General features: G+C 39.0%; 3 protein-coding genes across 3 annotated transcripts; 1 reads left to right on the plus strand and 2 right to left on the minus strand.

Annotated features, from left to right (window-relative positions):
- Window positions 1-107: 107 nt before the first annotated feature.
- On the minus strand, window positions 108-13,071 carry LOC117206364 (transformation/transcription domain-associated protein). Its single transcript, XM_033445642.1, has 10 exons — window positions 12,946-13,071; window positions 12,533-12,832; window positions 12,250-12,444; window positions 3,793-11,556; window positions 2,258-3,616; window positions 1,981-2,155; window positions 1,675-1,906; window positions 846-1,488; window positions 524-737; window positions 108-451 (listed from the first exon to the last, which is right to left on the minus strand). Exons 1-10 carry the CDS (start codon window positions 13,069-13,071, stop codon window positions 108-110), a joined length of 11,352 nt encoding a protein of 3,783 aa, XP_033301533.1.
- A 765-nt stretch (window positions 13,072-13,836) lies between these two features.
- LOC117206371 (NACHT and WD repeat domain-containing protein 2) lies at window positions 13,837-23,691 on the plus strand. Its single transcript, XM_033445654.1, has 26 exons — window positions 13,837-13,939; window positions 14,003-14,091; window positions 14,424-14,540; window positions 14,617-14,820; window positions 14,895-15,039; window positions 15,501-15,726; window positions 15,794-15,992; window positions 16,054-16,296; window positions 16,570-16,767; window positions 17,008-17,147; window positions 17,214-17,816; window positions 17,919-18,024; window positions 18,083-18,255; window positions 18,330-18,549; window positions 18,611-18,823; window positions 19,232-19,433; window positions 19,506-19,629; window positions 19,705-20,058; window positions 20,149-20,367; window positions 20,444-20,590; window positions 21,224-21,429; window positions 21,497-21,696; window positions 21,793-21,962; window positions 22,019-22,177; window positions 22,243-22,432; window positions 23,411-23,691. Exons 1-26 carry the CDS (start codon window positions 13,837-13,839, stop codon window positions 23,555-23,557), a joined length of 5,097 nt encoding a protein of 1,698 aa, XP_033301545.1. The 3' UTR covers window positions 23,558-23,691.
- Window positions 23,687-26,040, minus strand: LOC117206398 (protein LSM12 homolog). The gene is made up of 4 exons (XM_033445712.1): window positions 25,872-26,040; window positions 24,964-25,340; window positions 24,814-24,898; window positions 23,687-24,750 (listed from the first exon to the last, which is right to left on the minus strand). The coding sequence occupies exons 1-4, from the start codon at window positions 25,990-25,992 to the stop codon at window positions 24,725-24,727; spliced, it is 609 nt and encodes a 202-aa protein (XP_033301603.1). The 5' UTR covers window positions 25,993-26,040; the 3' UTR covers window positions 23,687-24,724.
- Between the last annotated feature and the right edge of the window lie 847 nt (window positions 26,041-26,887).

Raw genomic sequence — 26,887 nt, forward strand, 5'->3', positions numbered from 1 at the left:
ACAAACAATAATACAAGTTCTGCACAAATTATGAGAATCACCCACATCCATCAATTTCTCTATATTTGTTCGCATTGGAAGCACAAGTAGATCCTAAGAAAACTCGATTACAACCATGGGTGCCAAGACGGATCCATTCTGCATAAATTATCATGACTATTGGCTGCAGCGACCAACGTGCTGACTTTACTATCGGTTCCATCGAAGTTAGCCAAAGAGTTCAGCCTTCCAACGATCGCGTTCACTGCTCGAGTGACCATCGTTATCAGAAGCTCGCCTTTCATATCTGTTGGAGCTTGCGATGAATTTTCAGCATCCTCTTGTTTCTTATTATGATCCGCGATTACTTCATCTCGTAAAATTGCACGAAGAATCGTATGCACTTTGAAAGACGGTTGGACTAAGCAACGAGCTGTGGCAATTGCACTGGCAGTCAGTGGTCCGGAGACACCTAATTAAAAATGATTCTTCAAATATTTTATAATCTTCATAAGTACAATAAAGTAATATAAATTACACGGACCTGTACTGGTGAGGAATTCTAGAATATTTGGTGTCAATCGGAAGGGAACTGGCCTATTAGCATCTAGCTCGCCAGATGTATCATCAACGTCAAACTTAAAATAAGCAATATTGATGAGACCAGAATCTTGATGCACGTACATCATATCCGGGTTCAATCTTGTCAGATGGAGCACGTATTCGGCGAAACAAGTCAAAGATAGTTGTAGAGTAAACTGTAAAAATGAAAAAAGAAATGAATCAATTAGTACATGGAACAATCCAATAGTGCTCGCTTAGTATAGCAAAATTAAATTTCAATTGATTGGAACGCGTAATATTACTATTTTTCTGAAGGTCCAGTAGTCGGTTGCGCCAGGAAACGTTTTCACCGCCCAGTCTCTGAGCATTGTCTTAGCAACCATCGTCGTCTGCACTTCTTTCAGTATGTCCCTTAGCACCTGATGACTTGCTTGTGCACCTCTAGCTTGTACCGTGGCCAATCTATCGTAATACCTAGCTATAGGCGCGTCATGTTCTATACCTAATTTTGCACAGCCTTGTTTATAAATGTCTAACAAAGAAACGGAAGCAGGATTATCTTCGACCAGTCGCATTTGCGGTGAAACCGCGACCACGCGAGGAACGGTGAAGTGCAAGAACCTCCTTGAGGTTTCTTTTTGTTTAGCCAGGTAGTGATTTAACATTCGCAATAATTGAAGGACACGTTCTTCGCGTCTTGCATCGCCCAATCCAGCATCATTGACAACTAAATAAGGATACAAACGTCCATTATGTCCGCGAATTCGTAATCTTCTAGCCGCTGTATTATGTCGTTGAACAACTTCGACCCTTGGCATGAATCTTGCTATCCTTACGTAATAATGAGAGTGTTTAGGTAAGAGAAATTCGCCTGGTAGTTCTACTTCGGCAGTTTTCAAGCTGAAGTTACTTAGAAATCGACATTTCTCTTCGATTAAGAAGGACCTGTTTGATATCAAGTTGATAGATTTAGATTTTGGAGTAGAAGTGAAATTTATTAGGTTGTGCAATAAATTTATTTGCTATTTTTTACAAGAATGATTTTTCATTTTTCTATAATATTCCACAAAATATGACATTAAAAGAACTTATCGCACAACCCAATACAGATTTCTACAAAATGATACTTACTTTGGTAATTGCTTCGTCTTTCCTTCGAGAATCTTGATCCACTTCTTCAGCTTGCTGATCAGGTTATGCAGTAATCTCGCTCCAGGTACGGTGAAGTCGAAGTCGCTTTTGAATTGACCCTTCATCTTCTGGAAAACGGGATCTTGGACGGTAGCCTGAGCTCTGCGTGCCAGAGACTCTGAAGCCGCCGAGCCGAATGTGTTGTTCACATTTTGAGAGGAGGATATATTTTCTGGGATTTGAAAAATCCTTCTTTAACAGATTCTAGAGTTTAGATAGCTATAAAGACTCAGTGTCGGAACTCACCAATTCCTATGCCAAAGGTAGAGACCAGTTTCTTCACAAAGTTCAAGGTGTGCGGAGTTATGGTTGCTTCGCTCACAGCCCCACGATTTTCGAATGCTATCGCGTAACACTTGGCCAGACCTTGTCTTAGCTGCCTCAGGACTTCTTCGTACCAAGTTTCTCGGAACCAGACCATCTGAATCATCAAAATTTGGTATTAATCACTTGATTCATATTTCTCATTTGTTTTAACGCTATGACTAGCTAGTTTAGAAAGGGTATAATTTATATAACTAACTTGGTCCACGATGCCTTCTAAGCTAGACAAAATAGTAGGATGAATATCTCTCTGCATATGCATTATCTTCGAGCACCTCCACATGGGCGGCGTGGCTCGAATTGGTCCCGTTTCAGGTACTCCTTGTTGCTGCACATTTCCCGCAGCTCCACGACCTTCCACTCCTTCCTGGCTTTTTCCAGCAGCCAATTCCGCACTCTTATACCTCTCACGTTGTTCAATCTTCAATGTAAGGTACAAAGTTCTAATGGAGAAATACACAGCTTGCGGGAACATTCTCCCAACTTGGCTCAGTAAATTTAGAATCACGTTTCCTTCGTGTCTAACCAAACACATCAGCAACTGAGGTATCCAAGGTAACCACTGAATCGGAGGAACACCTACAGCATATTTCTCTACGGCTTCCATCAGAGAAGATTTATCGTCGTCGTAAGTGAGCAGCCATAGAACCTTTGCCAAATATTTCCTGGACTTGGATTCATTCTGGTGTCTGCAAGCGTGAAGGAAGCAAGTGATCGCCGAGATTCCAATAGAAATCTGGCGTGCATCACGCGTGAAGATGTGCTCCAAGTAATCACCCCATAAAGCCCAAGCTTTCACTAATGTATCGTGCAATTGAACTGCAGCTGAGAAGGCTTTGTTCGCATCGTCTGATCTACCTATCTGTGACAACAGCATGCCTTTCAAAGCATAGAATTCTGCAGTCATCTCTTTAGTGAAGTAACGCAGATTTGTTGATTCAATGACTTCTAGACCTTCTTGCAACTCGTTTTTACCACTAACCGAAGCCATCTGTAGATAACATTTCACCTGCTGTCTGATCTTCTGGAAGCAATCGACGATAGGCACGCTGGGTATCGTATAGATCTTCGACAAAGAATCCAAACACACACCACATAGATTATGCTTCCTGGCTATCTTGCCAAAGTGAATGATTGCCTGGACGGAAGCGTGGACACCAAGCATCGAGTGATTGGTCGTTTGGTCTTGTTGCGAATCGTAGTGACTCGAGATGAACGTATAATGATGTTGACGCCAGGTGAAAATGTCCGACCAATGACTCAAGTCATCGGCTATTACGGGTAATCGATTCCGCCATGTTTTCACGATAGCCTTCATATCGTGCAACGACGTGCTTCTTCCGTGTAATAGTCCTTGGTGGATCTGCATCGCTTCTTGAAGCTCCATAATCTGTTGAGCTGCTTGCAGCAATGGTAGATGGACGTGGCTCACGATGTGAGGTAATCGACGCCATTCACGCATGCATAAACCGGATGCTAGTTCTACGTATCGTTCCACTGCGTTTAGGTGCTGATCCTCGCTGTTACATATCGCTAGGAAACCTCGGTACAGATTCACCTGCAAATATATAATTTTTCAAAAATCATTTTACTGTACGTACTAAGAAATATTATCGCGTGTTTGAATGTGTGGTGGAATGAATTAAAAGTATTGGATTGGTAACTAAGTGATTGCGGATTTTGTCATTAGGTGGTAATGCCAACCCAATTAGTTGCCAACCCAATACATTTTACCTTCCAAGCCATCTCTTTCGGACAATTATGTTCCACTTGAGCAAGTGCCTCCTTCATCATAGCCCAATTAGGAATACGCCAAGAACTTTCAAGAATCAAAAAAGGATTCTTCTCCGCCTTTTTACTTCCATAATCTAATAACAGGTCCCATTGGTTCAACTCCTTTGCACATCTTATCCAGTGCTGTTCCCAAAGCATGGCTTCCCTTTGTATTTTAAACGGTGCTGGTGTTGACACATAGTCCTGCTTAAATTTTGTCATCGCTACGTCATAAGCACCCTGTGCTTGCTCAAAAAATCCCTGTTGTTCTAACGCAGTGGCTTGTAAAGTTTCCTTATAGTGGGCGTGTTTCTGCCAGAGACCCGACCACATATCTTCTTCACACAACAAGGAATACATATCAGACAGCGAATCCAGGATCTCCGAATGGGGACTGTTATCAGGTTCGAAGTCGTAACAGTCTGTCTCTCTCTTAATTTTGAATTGATTATTTCCATTGTCGAACGCCATTTGCTCCAAACTTAGTGTCATCCTGTGCCAGAGATTGTGAGATCTGCCCAGATACTTCATCAAAGCTGGCCGCAAAGGCACTGGTGGATTACAATGAGAAATTGCTTCGACAAACGTGGCTATAGCACTTGGATGACAATCTTTCTGGATGACGTGGGTGCCGCTGCAGATAAATGGCACGATCTCAACTGTCAAGATGCTTTGCTGATGTTCGTCTAAAATACTCCAAATCCTCGGGAAAGTCTCCAGCCAAACACGTTCCGCCAAATTCGTATCCATGTGACAAAGTTGCGCCGTAGCTAATAACAATTGCTCTGTTCTGATCTTCTTGGCGTATTCTATAAATTCACCCTGTTTAGCGATCAACTGCGTCAACGTTGCTTTCCCGGTAGTGATGATTTCCTCTGGGACAGTCGTAGAATCAATGTTAGATAGATCCATATCCAGAATCTCGTCTTTTACATCAGCCGTTTCAGAGATATCCTGAGGTTCTTCTTTTATAGAGGTGTATATTATGAAGTTCTTGTGCTCCTCGCTGTCTGACATGTTTATCACAGAAGTTATACTCGGTAACAAGGTATCCTGATTCGACATTTGAATCTGAGTGGTCGAATTAGCAGTGACAAGAAGCAATTCGATGCACTGTTTGATCCAATAGTGAGGACCAATCGCGTCCCAACTTTGGCTGCAAATGATATACAGAAGTCTATCATGAAGCCGTCTTCTCATCGAGCCATCGAACACTTCGAAAAACTTGGCTCGTATCTGAGGTTGAACGCATCTTAAACCGGATAAAAATGCAGGTTCTAATTTCGACGTTAGTTCAGAGGATTTCAGAGTTTCGTCTCTATAAATATAATTAACCAGCTCTAAGAATTGCCTGTTTAATTCTAGATCATCAGGAAAACGTTTCTCTACATATTGCATCATCTTGACCAGAAGAATTGATTTTTCTCGCAGACTGGGCGCCTGGTTCATGGCGATAGGGTTTTTATTCTTCATCCACTCTTCGAGCATCTTCGTGATTGCTTTCATTACTTTTATGTCTTGAGTTTTCTCGATCAAGCCGACTAGAATCGAGCCTATGAAAGTTTTCCTCATTTCCACGCCCATCACCACCACACGATTCTTAACGAGGTCCAAGCTTAATATTAACAATTCACTGCCAACAGGATTAGCATCCGCTTGAGCGGAATGCAGATGATCCTTGGCCATTCTGTGAAGAACTCTCATGAACGGAGTTATCAATCTATCTATGTAACTTGGATTATTCGTGCAAGCTGCCTTGAGCATCATCAAAGTTCCGAACAACGTGCTTGGAGTAGCCGTGGTGTTCTTCTCGTACGTAGCCAAACCATCAACGATAAATTTGCCAACAGTAGTGTACAAAGTGTCTAGTTCCTCGTATTTGGAAGCGACCGTGGAAGAAGTCGGTTCTGCAGGGAAGATGGTCATCAAACGTGATAATAATCCATGAACCAAACGAATGACTTTGGTATTGCTGCTCGCTATACATGCGCCTATGCCTCGTTGCAATGATTTGAAACTTGACAAGATCTGTTCCCTTTTCATGACACCTAGTAAAAACGTGAGGACCTCTAAAGCTGTTGAAATATTACCATAATTGGGCTGAGTGCTATCCACGCTAGCTAAAACCTTATCCAACCAACCTAACATAAGATCACAGGATTGTGGCCAGACGTCGGGCTTTAGCGCCATTTTTAACAGAGCCACGCAGCGTCGAGAGAGTTGTTCGCCTGGATTGCCATGAATCGTGGTAACGTCGTTCACTTGACAGGCCAGTCGAAGCAAAAAATTCAAGATAGCGTCAGCGTGAGCTCTTTCTATAGGTTTGGTAGAGCCTGGTTCCATTCTAGGTAAAATAACAGGGACAGTTGTACTTCCTGTCGCTGTCTGAGCGGTCATACGTTTGGTTCCAGTCGGATCTTCGCTCATAGGTCGTTTCACAGAGCTCACTATAGCCTTGTTTCCACCAGGTTCGTTGCTCTCTGCTTCGTCTTTGATTCTATGCAATTCCCATTTTATGATCACTTCTGCTAATTCAACGGCTAATCTCCTATGCTCTATAGTAGCGGTTGGACTAAAGCCTAGCCTCTGAATGGAATTCACTATGTGCTGCACCAAATGATGCCTGACAGGATAGTACACTTTATAGTGTCTGACTACTAATTGGAGAATATGGAACAGTTGTTGCATGGAATGTCCTTCTTCTACGATGATCTTCTTGGTCCAGTGTGTCAGCATCGTGTTACCATCTTCCATTCTGACGGGCATTGCTGGAGTTAGAATCTCTAATGCTTGTCTCACTACGTTTCTTGCATCCAGTGCATGAGCTTTCAAGAGACTGTGAAAAACTTGGAGAACTATCCTCTTATGAATGGCGAACTTTGCTATTATATGGCTTAAAAGTAGGTGACCATGATACCTCGTTGTAGGATCGACACAGTTCTTGCCCAAAAGACACGGCCACGCGAAAGTCATCAACCTTCGCAACTTATTACCTTGTCTCTTATTACTGACATCGTGAATATGTTGAGAAGCTTGTTCGACCAGAAGACAAGAAAACTGGAGTAACGAGATTCGAACGCAGTCCGCTGAACCGAATGGATTGTCCGGGTCGATGATCTTGCTGATGAACACGGAAACTACGTTCTCTGGATTGTCTTGATACGGCATCGGTGCTCCTCCGATTAGTTTCGTGCCTTCGCCTCGTTCGAAACTCACAGCGAAACAAGGAATTACGATCAATTGTAATACATTAGCCTTTAGTTCCTGGGACAAATTGTTCGTAGGGAAATGATCAACGAACCTAAAGAAAGCGCTTCGTTTCCACTCAACTGTATATTCTTGTGCCACTGTATGTTCTAAGAAGTCCCGTAAGAATTGGAAATCAGGAATAAATCTGTCGCAAGTCGCTCGCAATAATTGAAATAGCAAATCGATGTCGTTAGGATGGTGACGAAAATAGTGTAATAAAATTTTTACAATAAGCTTGGGTTCTTTCCAATGGCAATATTCCACGCTCTCGACCTTTTTGTGCAAAGCTTGATATTCGTCGTTGCACCAAATTTGTTTCAATGCACCTACCAATTGACTTTGAGTCGATAACCACTGTTCGTCGAATTTTATTAGGATAGCGATGATTTTTATAGCTTGGTGCTGAAGCTCGCTCTTCTCACTGTGACTCAAGTTCGAATTGGTTTGAGAATGTGCAAGCAGCATGGTAATTAACCTGGTCGTGCTACCGTGTAACACATCACGGAATGGTTTTCCATCTTTTTGTTTGATAAGGAATTCCAAGTATCTACTCCACTGTTGATCTTTGATATTGTTGTCGTGTAAAAATAAATTGAGTGTCTCAGTCGGATATCGTAGCAAGAATTTCATCAGAGGAATACGAAATGGGCTGGACACTTCGACCATTAAGGATTTTTCCGTCTGCAAGACGAGTCTGCAGAGAATGTCGATAAATATCGGAGTGGCTGCAGGAATTTCGTGAAAGATTCCTATAATGGTGGCTATTTTTTGTTCGTTTTCGCCAGACTTGGATATGCCTTTGTGTGCCTGAATTAGATTCTCCAAAAGCTTCTTCAAGTGCTGTAACAGTTGTTCACAAAGAGCAGTGCTGAACGTACTTGGAAACAATTGCGTTAAATACGAAAGTCTTTTAACGCAGTTTAGACTGAGGTTTCTATGATCGCCTAAGGTTAACAGCATAGGTCGCATAATGGCGTGGACGGATTGCATGTCGATCTGGAAACCGGCTATGAACTTTTGCATGCACTCGAAGGCCGCCTCTTGCAGTTCTGCGTTCGGTTTTTCCAAAGCTTTGTACAAAACGCCGAAAATTCTTTCACGGCAGGTTACGATGTAATGACAGGCGGCTAGAGCTCTCAGAGCTGATTTTCTAAGTGGTATAAGGTTCGAGACAGATTTATAACAAGGTAGTTTATTCAGATTAGCGTCTTCTGCCTCGCTGAGTGCTAGAAGTTCTTGGAAGAACACGTCGTGTTCCGTTAAATCGATCGTAAATAAACGTGGATTCAGCGTGGTACAAAACGTGTTTCCATCTATTAAACCAATCTGTGCGTTAGCTGGTTGATGTCTGAGTAAATGTTTCTTAGGTGGGATCATGTCTGCCAGAACTTCTTTGTGTGGTTCCATTACTTCAGTGACTGTTTTATTCTGTATTTCAGCGAGCAATCGCAGAGAAGACATGGCCTGTTCTCGAACTAAAGTGTGTGGTGAAGTCACCTGTCTCACTAGCTCATGGGTAACCTCGTATAGACTCTTATTTTGAGCTTCGATTAATTCCGTGTTGCCATCTTGAATTCCAGGGTTTACGCAGACTCTCAGCATCTTCTCCAAATTTGCCTTCGCCATGTCTATCGCACCGTTCGAGACTTCTTCCGTTAGATCCATCATCACGAACATGAGAGCCTTCAGGAATACAAATAGATGATTCAGCACCCACTTGGTCGCCATTCTTTCGAAAAGAAACTTTATAGCGATGCAACCTCCTAATTTTGCGTACCAGGCCCGCTCATAACACAAAGAACACATCTTTTCCGCCAGGTATTCCATTAAAGGTAACTGGCAGGCTCTTTCTTTGGAGCCAAGAATGTTGGTCGCAGTTTCGAGAATTAAAACCAGAGCTAGATGTCCTGATTTGTATAATTCCTTCTCTTCGTGGCCCATGATGACAGCCAGAGCATCGATCAAAACGAGGGGATCTTGACCTTGCATACGAACTTGTCTTCCACTTATGCAAAATGGACCAGCTTGCTGCGCTATAGCTACCATAGTGTAGTGTCTGACGATGGATACTACAGTACCTAATACAGAATGTCTTAATTCTTTAATTTCTGCAGCGACAAACAATCCTGTCAGAGCTGTTTGCTGAACGTTTCTCGCGACAGTGTCTGGGCATTGATAGTGCGGTCCTCGTTGATGTGAAATTTTTCCTTCTTTGAAGCTGGGATGCATAAACAGTTTATGTAGAATAGCATTGTTGTCATCGAGTCGCAGTGACGCAGCCAGGTAGCAGCTGATCACCTCCCAACACTGTCTACGATAAAAAGAATCCGTGTTGTTAGACTTCAAGGCATTGAACGCGGTCTCGATTACTTTTTCCACTGGGAAATCGATCGGTTTTGTGGGTTCTTGGAAATAGACGACGATGGCTGGCGAATTAGTCTCACGATCGTTGTATTCGAGTTTCTGTGGTTCTATCATCATCTTCCTGTTTCCACCACCAAATTTACCAAGTACTCGAAAAGCCACATGAGCTTGGTCAGTAGGATTATGCAGTGTTCTCCAGAGCGCTTGCATCAAGTCAGCTCGTACAGGTTGTATGTGTTCGTACAAGAAATCAGGCTGAAGATTGTCCACGCATAATTCGAGAGTTCTTAGTCCTTGACTGACTAGACAGTAACTTCCGTTCAACGCGGAAACTAGAGGATCCATCAACATTGGTAAATAAGGTAGAAGCGAACTGAGTCTCACAGGGACTGTCAGACACAGTTCAACGAACAAGTCCTTCATATGTTGTCTGTGTAAGCCAGATTGCAATCTGTTTAAACCTTCCAACATATTAGGAAGCAAAGGTAAGAATTCTTGATACAGGAGATCATGAGAACCACCACCAATAGATCTGAAAAGAGCTCTCAACAAAAGGAAATAGTTGTAAGGTTCTTTCGCTGACATGGCTAATTCTATGGCTCGATTGACGATTTGATTCAGATGCGGCCTCAACATATGTTCGTTCTCAGCAGGGAAAAGCGACACGCTACCAAAAACTAATTTAAAAAGTCTTAAGTATAAATTGCTTCTCTCCACGTTAGATCCCATGTCACCCATTCTTTCTAATAAATACTCGACCAATATCGTTGCGAATGTAGACGATATCGTGGGACTAGACAGAAAGGCACTTCCGATAATCTGTAACGCGCAATTCTTGAAGATCCTCTCGACCATGTAGTCGATCGAAGTCGAGAATATTTCCTGGAATGTTTGTGGATTCATCTGAGTAAAAACGTTTCCAAAAAGCTCTAACACTTCCTTCTCTTCTCTCGTTCGAATCGTTTGAGATTGGGCTGGCCTGCCTTGTTGCGCGACAGTTCCGATGGTTGGAGGACCTATCGTGTAAATATCCAATGCTGGCAGTGCCCATTTTACCAATTTAATATACACTAATGTCTCTTTCGTCTGAAACTGATTAGACTGGGTCACTTCACCCGTCTTGCTGTTGATACAGTTCGCTGTGATAGCTTTTGCTCCGTGCACCAAACTTTTCACTAAGTTTCTATAATCGGCGACGTTGTAGCTCATAGCTTGAGAAGAAGGAAACCCGAATTTCGACTTTCCAGTCTCCTTCTCCTCGTTCAAATCGGGAACAACTGGTTTAACGTCCTCTGTCTTGATGTCTAGACCGGGAGGTGTCATCTGCTTGGCCTTGTTACGCAAAATTGGTATATAGATCTTCGCTATTGTCTTGAATTTTAATACGAACACTAAGAGAATCCTCATAAGAAGTTCTCTTCCTTGAGTACTGTTCTCAGCATCGGATCTTTGCCTTACTGTGTCTACTAGGTTCATCAACAGCTTGCAAGATACCATCTGGACGGCCGTTGGAAGACTTTGGTCCAATAAATTCTTGCTATAAAGATGTACAGCTCTGGACACGTCACTTAATGGTAACAATAACCTGACATGATGAACCAAGTCCGCAAGGGTCGAGTATGCAAGAGGTCTGAGAGATTCGTGGGTGGTCCAGCCTCGTCCAATAAATATATCTTCGTCGAAAAAACACTCCATATGTGGTATAAATTTGTTCCGAAGATCCGTAGCCAATATGTGTCTCGATGCAATTACTAATTCTTTTCGTAGATGCGCCACTTCCATTGGACACAACGTGAACAAACCTAAGATTCCTTTCACCAATATCGAGCTGTGTTGAGACACTACGTCTTGGTACACTCTGATGACGTACGCTAGGAACGACAGTGTTTTGATCTGAGCACCCATGAAATCGACGAAAACTTCCTTGTTGAATCCAGGAGAGGCTCGATGCTGAGGACTCGGTTGCAAAGTTATGGTCGTTATCACGAGAGGGATGAAATCAGATACGTCCTGGTGCACGTTCTGTTTGTACAATTGATTCATAAGTACGACTATGATCGGTAATTCTTGAAGCACTTTGAGCGACAATACCGCCTTGGGAATCAGATTGTACTGGAAGAAATGAATTAATTTTGGGATTAGACCATGACTGTTCATGCATACTTATACTTTTGTGAATATAATTGAAGAATTTAAGTAGAGATTTGTTTTATCTACTAAATGTTATATCGAGTACTACGTTTTCGATATTTTATATATTTCTGTGCGTTATATACATTTTTGTATCTTCAAATTTCGACTGGCGGAGGCTGAATCGTTGTTGTCGAAACTATTTTATTTTATGCGATAAAGAAGAGTTCCCATAAGACTCTAATAGGGCTTCTATGGCTTCCATGTGATAATTAAATATATTTAATTCTCCAGAATCCCTTGAGCCATATTCAATCGAGTCGTATTCTTCATCATTAGCAAATTCCTTACACTTTAGGAAAATATGCAATATGTCATTAATATCCATGATTTCTTATCTTAATTCTATGCTAAAGATTTCCTTAAGACACTGAAAGCTTTTTCTCTATTGAAACCAAAGCAAGATCGAGGCACAAAAATTTCAAGGATATTAACGTAACTTAGGAAACTAATATGTAACTAATAAAGGCAAAATATTTGCACGAGCCAGAATGAATCCAGTCTCCGCCGTTCGAGTGTTGAATTTATGAAGTCTCCCATAAAGGTATTTATACCTGGTATTTACCACAGTCTATTTCGTTTTAATGGATAGTAAAACGCCTGATGGTCACTTACAGTAACGACAGTACCATCCGCAGCCTTTTTTTCGCTTTGTATAGCAGTAATCGTGAAGGTTTCTTTTAAAAGTGCTTCTATATTTATTTCTGACAAATCCTTTACCCTCAAGGGTGGTCGAGGCTCGAATATTTTTGGCAGGTTCTTTGGTAACTCGCTATACACCGATTTCACGAATTGCAAAAAATATTGTATCTATAAAAGAGAAAATTCAAGACTTTGTGAAAATTTCTCTGATAAAATTCCGATAGGAAAACTTGTTATCTTAAAGAAAGCTACTTACTTCCGGATTAAAAGTCGGTTTGTACTGTTTGTGCAGTTCGATAATGATCCTCAGACACACTAAAACGTTCTCCTCGTTGTCGGTTTCCAATAACTTCGACATCAAACTCAAAATCTGTTTTACGTACGGGCGTAGATACTCGTTGCTAGGTAATCTGTGTATCATTTCCAAAATCAATTTTCTCACTTGTTGGATGTTGTACTCTGATATAAAATGTGGTTCTCCCTCTTGCAGTATCTTTAAGAAAATTTTGATCATATGCTCGAGAAATGTTTTATATTGCGAGGAGCACATGATCACCTGTAATAATGTAACATGGCCAAGATTAAAAAGACGTTGAGACGAGATTTAAAAAAAAAAAAAAAAAAGAGAGAGAAGGTATGTAATTTGACTGTATAGGGGCGAATCGATACCTCAAAATTCTCCGACAATTCTTGAGCAGCCTTCAATTTTAACTCGTCCTTTGAAACTGGATCGGCTAACATGGTTACGTACGATTTGTACGTATTCATTTGAGTCACTGGGTCCGGCGGTGCCATTTTGATTGCTCAATGGAAAATTGGATCTGTGCTAACTCTGGTCCATTAGAAAACCTGCGAAAAATTGCAACTCGAACGTTTCATTTTCGTTCAAGGTCACCGTATTTAGTTTCTTAAAAAGACGCTCGTTCAAGATCACTAATTTTAATTTCATAAAAAGAAAGGTTCGCTCCATTAAAAATGTCCACGCGAAACTGCAAATCGAACTCTAAATCACTGTTCTTAAATTTTTTGAGAGGGAAATATTCGAATATTTGAAAATCACTATTTTTAATTGTTTAATTGTTGACAATATTCATGGAAATGATTTTACGCGAAGAATTAGCTTATTCAGAGCCGCAGAACGTAAACTACATAGTTTGCTTGAAATCAATGAGGAACGTTGAACATTTTAAACGGTGCAAACAACCCCTGGCAACCACCTAAGTGTTTTCTGTCGTCCACTTTAATTAAAGTCGTCGAATTAATCGCACGTTCCTCTCTGATTATTATTTCCCAGGTGTTCAGTGGGAAAAAGCGCACTCAAATTCGTAGAAAGGAACACAACGTGATTTGCCGATTGGTCTACGTGGTTAGGGGGTGAAGTGTACGTAGAAATGTTAGGGGTGAAAGAATATATGTTCACAGCCTATAAATGCCAACGAAATCCTTGGTACGATCTCAGTATCCTTGCAAAGTTGCTGGCAACCTGATGAAATTGAAGCACGATGAAAGAAAAGATCTTTGTACATTGAAAAAGAAGAAGAATATTAAGAAGACAAAAAAATGGACGAAACTATTATTGACTCGATCTTCGCGGGATCCTTGAAGTCCCTACCACCTGTTAGCTCTAAAATCGTCAGAATATTTACCAGTTCCACTTTCACCGGTACGTTGACATATTTTAATCATAAATCTTCTATTCTTTGTATTTTTTGTAAATTCCATTCAGATACGGCGATGGAGCGAAACACATTAATGGCGCAGTGTTATCCAAAGCTGAAGGATTATTGCAGGGAAAAGCATGGATTGGAGTTTCAGGTAAATATTAAACAATTAGAAGAATTTACATAGCCTGGATCAAATACGATAATTTTCGAAGATCGAAAGTATTCTCCTTTTTATATAATATGCTTGAAAGATCCGTGTCTTGTGCATAGTCATAGATATAGATATAGCTAAAGGGTGTGAAAATCTGTGTTACATAAATGCAATTTGTCGACCTTGAAGAGGGAATTGATTTCTATCGTACCAGGCACGAATCCTGTCGCGCACAGCCAAAACTTTTCCACGGTCTGATAGCTTCTAAATTTAAATCCAGGAACCTGGTACAAGAGAAAGAAACGAGAATCGTTTAAATAATTCGATTGCAGGTGGTTGACATGAGATGGGGTGTAAGGGACGAAGCCACTGACGATCACATGACCACGGAACTCTGCATGAGGGAAATAGAAAATTGTCAGAGACTTTCAATGGGCCCAAACTTCGTGGTAGAATATAATTTACCAGTTTAAATCCTATAAATCGTAACTTTGGCGCGAACCATATTTTTCAAATTCTTCCAAGGTGTTCCTGGGACAGAAATATGGCTATCGTCCCATTCCAACGTATGTTCTCAGTTCGGAATTGGAGATGTTGAGGACAGAATTGGACGGTCAAGGGATGGACGTCAGTCTGTTGGATAAATGGTACAAAAAGGACAGTAATGCAGTTCCGCCTACGAGTATCTTGCAACCGATATCGTCTATTTTGAAAAATTTTAATAACAAAGTAATGGAATTTTCTCGTTACCTGGCGATCAACGTGGCGAAATGTTAGATCACGCGAATATTTGTATATTTCAGAGGATCCCAAAGCTGCAGCAAGAGGACCAGGCGATTTGGTGGGACACTATGGTAAAAATGCAAAAGCTATTCCGTAAAGGAGCACAGTCTTTGTACAATTCTGAGAAATTTGACAAAAATACCATGCACAATTATTTTATGTCAGGTAGGTGTAACATAAACATAGATTACGCTAACTTCTTAATGCTCGAATTCGTGCTAATTAATTCCACAAATAAAGATGCGTAGAAGAATAACAATTATAAACATTGTTTCTTTCCTCGTCTCACTTTCTCTCTTGTCTCGTTGTGTCTAAGGTATAGGTCTGTTAGGTGAGCTTTACTGAACAGTCCATACTAGCAGATCTACGAAAGTCGCTTCTTTCCTCGTCTTTTTTAAATTTCCAATTATTTATCCTACCTTCGTAAATAAATTTATGAAAATAAAACTTCTCTTCGAGAAGTTGAACGTTAATAATTATGTAACTGGACACCGGGGGATCGATAGGTTTATCAAAAGTGGAATTATGCGAGCTCAGTTTGGCCTGTGATGTTATCCCTCATAAATTAACAAAAAATCTAACCATTGAGTGGTTAAATAAATTGTTGAATTTGTATTTCGAAACAGTGACCGAAAGGGAAGTGATCAACGGTGTGTTGAACGTGAAAAATACTAAAAACCATTGCCTGGCATACATACGATACATCAACAACATCAACCTACAAAACTTAAGGAAAGCCAATTTGTTCTTGGACATCGCTAACAGAAGCTTAGATAACGAGGCTTCCAAGTTGCTGGCTAATTTGAGGGACGAAAGACTTCCGGACAAGATCGAAACTACAAACTTGCAAAGGTATTTATCTCGCAAGGAGGAACATAATTACGTCTTTGAATTCATTTTCCTCGTATTTTCTTTAAAGATACACGGTAGAATGGATTGGTCGAGAAGGTTTGGACCCAGAAACCCATAGCGAGTACCTTCAACACTTTATAACGCATTTCTATCGAAACATAGTGAAGCTTGTGGATCGTGCTATGAGAAAAGAAGACAGTTCAGCGCAGGGACAGATCATAACAGAAATTTTGCAACATTTGCACGCCTGTAATAACTCCGTGAAGGTAAATTTACTAAAAAAAAATTGTCAAGGTCATAATATGATTTAAATAAAAAATTCTTCAGGTATTTTACGGCCGAGAAGATACCTTGGAGAGAATTAAAGAGTACATGTTAGGCGATAGTGACAAGCCTTTGGTATTGTACGGAGAAGGTGGGTGTGGGAAAACGTCTCTGTTAGCAAAGAGCGCAGGATTGACGAGCAGCGCGTGGCTCACTGGCAGAAAACCAATCAACATAATTCGATTCCTTGGAACTACACCAGACAGCAGTGCGCTGACGCCCACGCTGATTTCCATTTGTCAACAAGCAAGTAGCTGAATGATCGTACAGTAAAATTTCATTCATCTGAACCTGCCGAGGAACAAACTGGTTCTTTCTTGAATTCTTTTATCACCTATGTCTTCTTGTTGACATATCAAAACTTCACGTCTAGATAAGTGACTAAAATTTTGTCTTCTTGTCTAAAAAGAACGATTAAAATATCGTTTATAAAAAGTTTCATAATGAGTGAAGTTTTATTGTAATACTTTATATACGATCAAGCGAAGAAATAATTGTAATGGCAATATTTCCTGGTAGATCTCCTACAACTTCATGTTACCCTTTGATGAAATTCCTGACGATTTGGTGCCACTAACTGCTTACTTTAAGTATCTACTAACTTTAGCTACAACCGAACAGCCGATTTTACTATTCTTGGACAGCGTGGATCAATTAACCGGAGTACAAGGAAATAAGCTATCTTGGTTGCCTACCAGACTTCCATTGAATTGCAAGGTACCATACTGACTACGTTTATTCATTCGTGTGAAATTAAAAAATATAAAACTGCATAGGATGCAAACGATGGATAAAGATATATAAAAGTACACGCTATGATATTTCGGTGGGTGGAGAGAACTTAAGTAGCTTCCATTTTTTGATTGCGCCAATAAAAATATGAATTTGCATAAATACCCGTAGCCCACTGATCACAGATCAATTGGTATTCGACTAACATTATCGAGGACTTTTTAGATGATTCTATCTTGCGCGGCTGAAGAATCAAACCCGGTGATCTCTCGAGATTATCAATTACTACGAAGGATGATAGACACCGAGGAGAACTTCGTCGAAGTCGTCGCTCTTGGCGAGGATCTCGCTATGGAAGTGATAAGGTAGCAACAGAAATGTTGAAAATGTAATATCTCAGCGATATTTCGAATACATCCTAATTTTCACAGGATGTGGATGAAAACAGCTCACAGAGACTTGAACAACTATCAATGGCGTCTCGTGGCGAACGCTATATCCAAGTGCTCCTTACCAATCTTCGTAAAGCTGGTCTTTGCAGAAATTTGCAGATGGAGAAGCTACACTAAACCAGCAGATACTCATTTAACGTGCACAGTGATGGACAGTATTATGATGCTTTTTGAAAGAATCGAGAAACAACATGGAAAAATTCTAGTATTTCATGCGCTAGCTTACATCACTGCTGCAAAGTCAGGTTTATCAGAGTCTGAACTCGAAGATCTGATCTCCTTGGACGACAAGGTGTTAGATGACGTCTATCAGTATCATTTACCACCAGTCAGAAGAATTCCACCTTTGCTCTGGACCAGGATACGAAACGATTTGCCTAATTATTTGAGCGAAAGAGAAGCTGATGGTGTCAGTGTGCTTAATTGGTACCACAGACAATTTAGAGACACCGCCAAGGAAAGATACTTCAAAAATATGAACATGGCCATGTATTTTCATTCCATGATCGCTGATTACTATCTTGGCATTTGGGGTGGTGGACGACCCAAACCGTTTAAATACACTGAAATTCAGAGACACAGGTAGATCTATCTTCTTGAAGATATTCTTACAGATATTCTTATCTGGCAAACGCTTTGTAAAATATTTCTCTGCGCTTTAACGTAATTAAGGTGAACTTATAGGTTTAATTTGGCGGACAAAGAAGGAGTGGCGGATAGAAAAGTACCGGAACAACCTCTGGCATTTTACTCGAAAGATGGGACAATCACTAGATACAACCTAAGAAAGGTATAACGTTGATGTCTCCAATCGCTTTCTACGAAAGGTAATATATTTCCAATTTTAGTTCGGTGAACTACCTTTCCATTTGGTCAGATCACGACGTTTCGACGATCTGTTCGAGAACGTTTTATTCAACTACCAGTGGCTGCATGCCAAACTGAGCTCCTGCCCGCTGCAAGCAGTGCTTTCGGATTTCGAAGATGCCTGTAATTTCATCGACGATCAAAATATCGTCAGGTGAATCGAAAAATCGAAGCGAAATAATTGGATTTTCATCGATTTTCAATCAAAAGCGTCAATTTCTGTTCCAGGGAACTTATGCTGGTTGCAGATGCGCTCAGATTAGGAGGTGCAATTTTGGGATCCCATCCAGATATGCTCGCACCTCAACTAATAGGTCGATTATTGCCAGAAATTGGTGGGAACGTGAATGTGAAGATGTTGCTTCGAGCGTGTGATAACGACGGCGCCAAGGATTGCGCCCTGCTTCCGGTTTATCATTGTCTACATACTCCTGGAGGACCGTTGAAAGTACATGAACAAACTCGCCCGATTAAACGAAAACGTTCTCCTGATCTCGTAAACCTTTCAGTATTCGCTGGAGGGCCATCAATTCGCCGTGTTTGACTTTTGCCTAACGTCGGATTACCGGTACGTCGTCTCGATATCCAATCGATTCATCACCTGGGATCTGAGCACCAGCGACATGGCAAGGGATGTAAATCCTGGTGTTGAGGGAATTATGCAACACCTAGTTCTCAGTCCTGATAATAGATACGCAGCTGCGTTTACCACTAATAATCAGGTATCCATTTGCCCTTCCTGAAACGAAGTGAAAAAAAAAAGTTGAGAATTAATAACTGGGAATATAATTGTGCAATTCTTCATTGTCAAAATTTCTTGTATTTCTAGTCCTAGGGCGCATTCTATTCTTAATACAGACTCGATATTTCATATAAATGTAAATCATGGACTTTTGAAAGGGGATGTACTTTGATCTTTTTAATAGCGACTTATTAATAATAATTTTATCGGGTACGACAGTATTTAAAACTTGCAATTTATAGCACTATACTTAATTCTCTCGTTAGTTGTAAGGAAATCGATTATTTGGTATTTTATTTCTTTCTTGACACGAAATATCGATGGTATAATAGCGCATGGTTACTTTGTCACAAAATACAAAAGAATTTCAAGTGCTTCTCTTTAACAGAGCGTCGTGTTAAATACCCTGACCAGCGAGTTCGTTATTATCGATAATCCGCTTCCAAATGAGGAACCAGTGTGCGGAGTACATCTGATGAATCAGTTCTTCTTCGTCTATGGTAAACTAGGTTGGTGTAGATTCGACTTACGAGGAAATCTACTAGATACTCACACGAATCCGGAGGATTCTAACAAATGGCCAATTTTATGTGAGTGCAATGATAACGTGCCATCTATGAAATAACGGAAACACCTGAAATAATGCATGCTTCTCTAAATAGGCGTCGAACACACGAATCTGGATGATTATAGAATAGTATTCTGGTCTGGAAACATGGAAGACACCAGTATGCTTTTGCATACCTACAGAAGAAAGATATCACTGGAACCCTTAAATTTCCACAGGTGAACCATCGATTAAATCATTTTTAATTCTCTTCCAATCAACCTTAATAATCTTCTTTAACGTCTATCCTTCAGCGTTATGGTAATGACCAATAACAAACAAGTTTTATACGCTTGTACAACTAAAGGAGATTATCGAGTCACGAAATACACCAGCGATGAAACGTCCTCTCAATGGGAGAGAGTTTTCGACATGCCCAGAGCTTTCAACGACGATGTGGAATACTTGTTGCAATTGAAGTTGGACAGGGAAGAGGAGATGCTCCTAGCCACAAGTGCCAATGGTTTCATCGTGTGGTTCTTAGAAAGTAAAAGCGACGCGTACGTGCTGATATTGCCCAACGGAGTTCGAAACATCAGCACGAAGATGATGTGCTCGAATTCGATCATGGTCAGTGGCAACAAGAATTACGCCGTTGCCGGTGTAAGGTGTGTTTTATTATGAATTAAACGACAGTATTAATAGAAAAGAAAAAAAAAAAAAAAAAGAAACTGTAACAAAAGCTATGATTTTCGTAGAAAAAATTTATACGTGTGGAATCTTGAAACAGCTGAATTGGTGAAGATCCTGGATGCTCATTTCGCGAGGATTATTCGACTGGAAGCGCTGACTATTGGAAATTGGAACAGCGTCGTAACATCGAGCATCGACAGAAGCGTGAAAGTATGGAACATAAATAATATCTTCGAGCAGGTTCATGTAATAGACAGACACGAGTTGCAGATTGATATGATAAGGTATTAAGCGTTTTATCGCGATCCCAGAATGGATCGATTTCCTTTTTACTTATAGTATTTTAAATTACGTTGAAAGCTTGGCAGAAGAATGTAACTTAGCAGTAACGGTGACAAGAGACTGTGTAGGAATTTGGGATTTGCAAACAGGAAGATTGATCTCGAAATTGGCGGACAGTCCTTTGGGAGCAATTGTCACTCACGCTTGCATAACTCACGATGGAAAGTTGGTATAACTATCAATATTACTTGTTCAGAAATTTCGTGGTGTTTCTGGCAAGGATTTAATTTGTTCGATACTGCATGCATTTTATGAGATTGGAAAAGGTCGTTCGTAATAAATCTCTGTTAAACGGCAAGACATTTAATTCAGATAAATGCTGCTTTCACGTGGACTGATTAAATGCAATAATCATAGAGGAATGTCTGGAATTCGTTAATAACAAAGACCTCGTTTCTCGATAAGGAAATATTTTTCGATAAGACGATATCACGTGTCTCGAAGAAGACAATTCGCCTCGACAACAATTGTTGATCTCTGACTGATATCTTATTCTACAGCTTTATTAATTACATATACATAGTTCAACTATCTTCGTATGTTTTCTAGTTCTTAAACTAAACATTTTCTAATGGTTAACATTTGTTTAAAATGTTTTATAGTCAGAAATGATGGAAAACTGATTTGACGCAAACAATGCATAGATTACTTAATAAAATAATTCGCATATAGAGTACAGACTTTTCTATAGTTTGTATTATTTTAATAGGATATTTCAAATTTCACTACGAATTTTCTGAGCAAATCAATGATACTATATGACTAATCCATCAAACCTGATATGCTTCTCTATTTCAGATATATTGTATCGACAGAATCAGGTAATATACTAATATGGAACAGAATTACAGAACAGGTGTTGTTCAAAGAGGAACAGCAGCACGTGAGGCAGCTGACATTGGTCGAAAATTCATCTAAATTTATAGCCGTTTCGAGGCCAAAAAATCCTGCAGGAGTGGAAAGCATGAAAATCACTGCTACTCTTTTTATGAGAACTATTCCCGGTATAGTGATAATTGATAGAATATTTAGGGATCCTTAAAGGTGTTATTAATTGATCGTAATTAATAGATGGAAAGACTACGTTTACATTGGAATACTTAGTCAGAAGTCACACAGGTACACCATTTCGAAATGTTGTGATGACTTCTGACAATGCTTTTCTGATTGCTCCAGCAGCTGATAAAGGCAACAGGGATTGTGTTATCATTTACAATGCAAATACTGGAGCGCTAATAAGTAAAATTCCTATAAAATTACCAGGGTTCAAAGTAAGAATATTATGTAAAAAAAGAAAAAGAAAATAGTGTTTCATTTTTGTTATACATAGAATAAGTAATTCTGTATAATTTATAATTTTTTAATAGGATATTTCATGTATCACTCCAATGCCAAATAAACCACACTGGATAGGAATCATTGGATCTGACAAAGGTACCATTTTGGACATAAATAAAAAGAAAATTATCCGTACGATTCCCAAATGGAGTGGAAATATCAGCAGAGATGGGAAATATACTTTATATGCACCCAGCAGGTAATTCTCATTTAAAGCAATTTCAAAAAGAAGTTTTAATGATTTTGATATTTTAGAGGTGGTTTAGAGCTCCTAGAATTGAAAAAAGGAACTACTGTAAAAACATATATTCCAAAAGTTGCAGAGGGTGTTTTCACTGTAATATCCATGTTCAACCGCACTGATGAATATGTTCTTTATTACCATAGTGGAAGAAAAACTATACGTGTATTTAGGTAAATAGATAAAGATTAAATTAAGAAGAAAATATGCAAACCTCTGTTACGTATTTCATTCATAGATCATCAGACTGTGAAATTATAGCAAACTACAGAGTTCAAGCAGAACTGAGTGCTATCGATAGCACTTATGATGGTAAGAGTATAGTCTTAGGAACAGTAGATGGTTGTGTATCTGTTTTAGCTATAGCAGATCCTAAAAAGGAAGAAATAAAGGAGTACATTGCAAACTTACCATCTCGCGATGAAAACGTAAGTAAACAACTGCACACACAAATATTATCACACTAGTAAACAAACGAAACGTGTTTTCAAAGAGATTGTAGAAACTGCACATATGGAAGAATGATTTGTGTTCCCCATTGATTTGATCTTGTACCCTTTTATTGTTAATCTTTTTTTAAATATTAAGATCGAGAATGTTCGATAGAGAATTTATTCCAGTCACTGGTTTGTCAACTTTGGAAATAGGTTAGGATAAACACTTGCCGCATCGAACACTAAAATTATTTAAATATTATTATCGGCCTTTATAAATCCGTAGTGTTGAATAAATAACTCTGATAGTACTTAAAACACTTTGCTATGCTTATTTATAGTTGATTTTATCAAAATTTCGCTTGTTACAATGTCCCGCTCAAAAGCGAAATTAGTCGTAATTTCTGTGTATAGGCCTGGGTATTGTTTTATGAAATTCAAATTTCGATCAATTCCTAATAAAATCGATTAAAATTACCTTATTTCACTTGGTTAGGAAAAATATAAAATTACACACGGAACACGCGTATAGTGCAATAAACTTAAAACGTTCACTCAAAACACTCAACCACGATGTTCTCCCTTTCTCTTTCTCGCTTCAAGGAAGATGGCGCATCAAATCTAGTTACTTTTCAATTCCACATATATTTCCAAAAGTATTCGATTAGCAACAGATTTATTTAATCAAAATTATTAGATAAATATGTTGTCTTTTTTAAATTTATTGATATGGTTCTAATATTGAATACAAAAAACATATGAAAATAAAATTAAATATATAGGGAATTAATATCAACAGTTGGTATTATGACAGGTATACAAATCTTTTCGAATTATTAAATTGTATCCTGCAGTTTCTACATATTTTCAAACAATGAAGAACTTTATTATTTATATCTTACTTTGGTGATGAAAAAAGGCATCTTCTGCTTCTTTAATAAAATACTAATACATAATTTAACGCCATTTCAGTGGAAAAAGAAAACTGAGAAGCAACGAGTAGCTATTAAATTTAAAGCCGCTGCTCGTATTGCTCGTGTAACACACGACTTGAGTGCTATTATACGAAATGCAAACATTGCGGAAACGATTCAGGAATTAGACGAAAATGTAGAATAAAGAATATAGAATAGATTATTTTTATAGAAAACTTGTTTAGTACAGATAACATAGCGTAATATAGTACGGTAGTATGTCTCTTTGGTAGAAATTTCCGATCAAGGAATAATAAATGTAAAACGTTAATAATAGAATTTATATTACATTTATTTGTGTCTTTTTATGTAATTAATTTTTATCATCTTCCTTTCTTTTCTTCTGTCTTTCCGCGTTCAAAAGGTAAAGGGCACGAGACGAGTTCTATATTTTATCATTGCAAATGAAATTACCTGTAAATATATCGTTACAGGTATAGGTTGCCCTTGCACAAACCAAGCTTGATGTCTTCATTTAAATAACAATTTTATGGCTTGCTTTATGCAAGGGGATATCCATTTTCAGCTTACAATGTCACGTCGCGATCGAATACGTCTCGTGCCGACGCAGGCGCGATGAATTGCAACGAATTGCGACGATCATGTTTTTTTTTTCTCTTCGTTTGTTTGTTTACAAATTCCAAGAGATCGACAGTACTATAATGAGCGATTAAAAAGAAATGATATTACAATCAGCGAGTGAACGTAAAATTTGAATCAGTATTGAAGTCTGATGTTTCGCGTATGAAAATTTTCGTTGATCGTTTGTTACTTTTCCACTTGCGATGTAGTAGTTAAAAATATATTGAACCGTTTCATACGGACTTAAATTATACCACGTCGATCGATTTGTATTTTTAAAAAAGTTGATATTCACATGGCAACCGAATTATGCTACCATCATGTACATCAATAATCTGTAAACAACTATTAAACGTATTTTATAACAATGTTAAACTAAACTAAAACACACCTGCATCAGAGCACATGTAATTCCAGCAGAACCTAAAGTTGTATGGCAGCTTGTTAGATACAATAAACAGCATTCTTCGTCAAAGATCATGCTCTTTACTAAAAAGTTTAGTATGGTGTGTTTTATTGATTTTGAAAATGCTGCTCATACGATATTATCAAAACATTTGATACTCGTTTAAAATTTCGATAATCAATTCACATTTGATTCCTGTGAAGTGTATTTTCATTCAAATAAATTTGAACTTAATCTGTGATGCTGGTTCTCTTGATAGGCTTATGTAGTAGTTTTGCAGTGACTTTTTTTCATAATTTCTTAGTATCTTGTTATCGTCATTTCCTACTTTTCCTCAAAGACTGGAACTTCTGTGAAAGCATGGTAGCTTTATTTCTGATATAGGGCCTTTTTGAAATTTTATTGCATCGCACCTCCTTTTTGCTTCTGTTGCTGTTGTTGTTGTTCCCGCTGTTGTGCCTGTTGCGACGCTTCCGTATCTTTAATGTGTTTTTCAACCTGTAGGATTGAAAACCATGCAGGTTATAGCAAATTGTCATATTCTACTTTTTTAAATCACTTACCACTTTCTTTACATGTTTATATGCTCCAGATTCTATGTTTCCATGAACGTTGTCAACTTTATATGGTGGTCTGATTGTGACATTGTCAAATACAACAATATTTACTCCATTCCACGTAATTTCTGGGATAGTTTTTGATATAGTACTGAAGAGTCTTTGTCCCTCTGGAGATACTCCGGCCTGCAGAGCCATTATCAGTTTTTTCTTCTCTTCAATTTGATTACGTACTCTTCTGTTCAGCTTTTGTAAATTAAGGCTTTTTGGTGGCTCGATAGTGGTAGGGCTAACTTCCCGCTTTACTTGGACCTCTGATACCAAGGATAAATTTACTACGTGTACATCGTTTGACGTTGTTGATCCGTTGGATGACGGACATTCTGGTAGGCATCAGTTAAGGAATTATTGTTACCACAAAATGTGAAAATCAAACATATTATTAATATTATATTCCAATCATAGGATCACCTGGCTATAAAATAAATTCTCAGGTTATAAGCATGGTTTTCTAACATTTCCCATAATACTAAAAATATTTTTATTCCTAAATCATGAAGAGAAATGAAAGTGAAAGTTTGCGTGTGAAACGTGAAAATACGTTAAAGAACATATAAGCAGAGCAATAAAAAGCAACGGAAAATCCAGCATGGTTGATTGAATGACGAAACTAACCTGACTTCGTGTAGTTGGTTAGATGATGATCAAATAATTGACAAGCGGTATTGCACGTTTCCCGTGTGAAAACACGAAACGTATCTCAGTGGTCGTTCGTTAAAATTCACAAAACCTATCATAGATAGCTCGAAAGTTATTTACACTGCGGCAATGTTAAACGAGCGACGGATGAGCGCTGCATACATGTAGTTTACGGGAAGAATGTTACTTTAAGCGAATTTATGAGAAAAGGATACTTAGGATTAGCATTTTAGTTTGTGGATCGAATGCTAACACCTCGCCTTCGATCTCCTCCTTGTAACAGGTTTTACAGGCCACCGTACTCCCGATGCTGAAACAATCGTTGGCGCCGGCCATTTTTCACTACGAACTTAGAACCGCGGACTCCCTATCGCCATCTGTTCTGATTTCAAATGTCCCTCGAAATTTGTATCACTTATACCATTTCCACTCTGGCCACCGATCTGAATCCTTCCAAGGAGAAAATATTATTATTTCAAAACAAAAAAGACGTGTTGTTAATTTATTGTCAAATAAAAGTTTAGCACAGTGATAAGAAATGAGGTGAGAAATTTTACAACAGTAGTTTGCTTTTTTAAGAACGCATGATTAAGATTAGAGTCCCGCTATTGTATTATAAACCCTTCTTATCAATGTTTTTTGACGAATTTTTCCTTTGAGGTGAATTTTGGGAAGGATATACTAGGGACGGAAGGTAAAAAATGAAGTAGGAGCGAGAGTATTTGTTTTTCAAAATTATATATTCCCAAAACCGTATCAAATTCGGAGGTAGTTTGATAATATAATAGCATTGTAGGGTTATTTATATTCTTAGCTTAATAATGTTATATATGTCGGAGTGTCATCGGGTGTAAAGTTGTGGGCGGCCGAGATATCTTCTCGGGAATTAGCCATGGATGCGGTACGACACGATACGGGTGCGATTTATTACGATAAGGTGGTTGTTACAATCAGTGCGGTTACTTACGACGATTACGTACTCCCGAAGCAAATGACAATGGCTCCAGATTTGTTAACGAATCCACGGTACACGGGATGGCAAGTAATCGGGTCGGGTAACTTCTCTATAACTCAGTCCACAACTCGTACGACAAAGCTCTCCCTCAATCCCAATGAGACTGTCCTTATGTCCCCACTTCTCGGATCAATCCTTGTTTTTAAGGAGTCATATAATCATTCCGTACCTCTGTCAGGTACGCGCCCCTCCCGTGACTGTAGTTATGTCCAGTGA

This window comes from Bombus bifarius, unplaced genomic scaffold (genome assembly GCF_011952205.1).
Source record: "Bombus bifarius isolate JDL3187 unplaced genomic scaffold, Bbif_JDL3187 scf7180000007966, whole genome shotgun sequence".
NCBI lineage: Eukaryota > Metazoa > Arthropoda > Insecta > Hymenoptera > Apidae > Bombus > Bombus bifarius.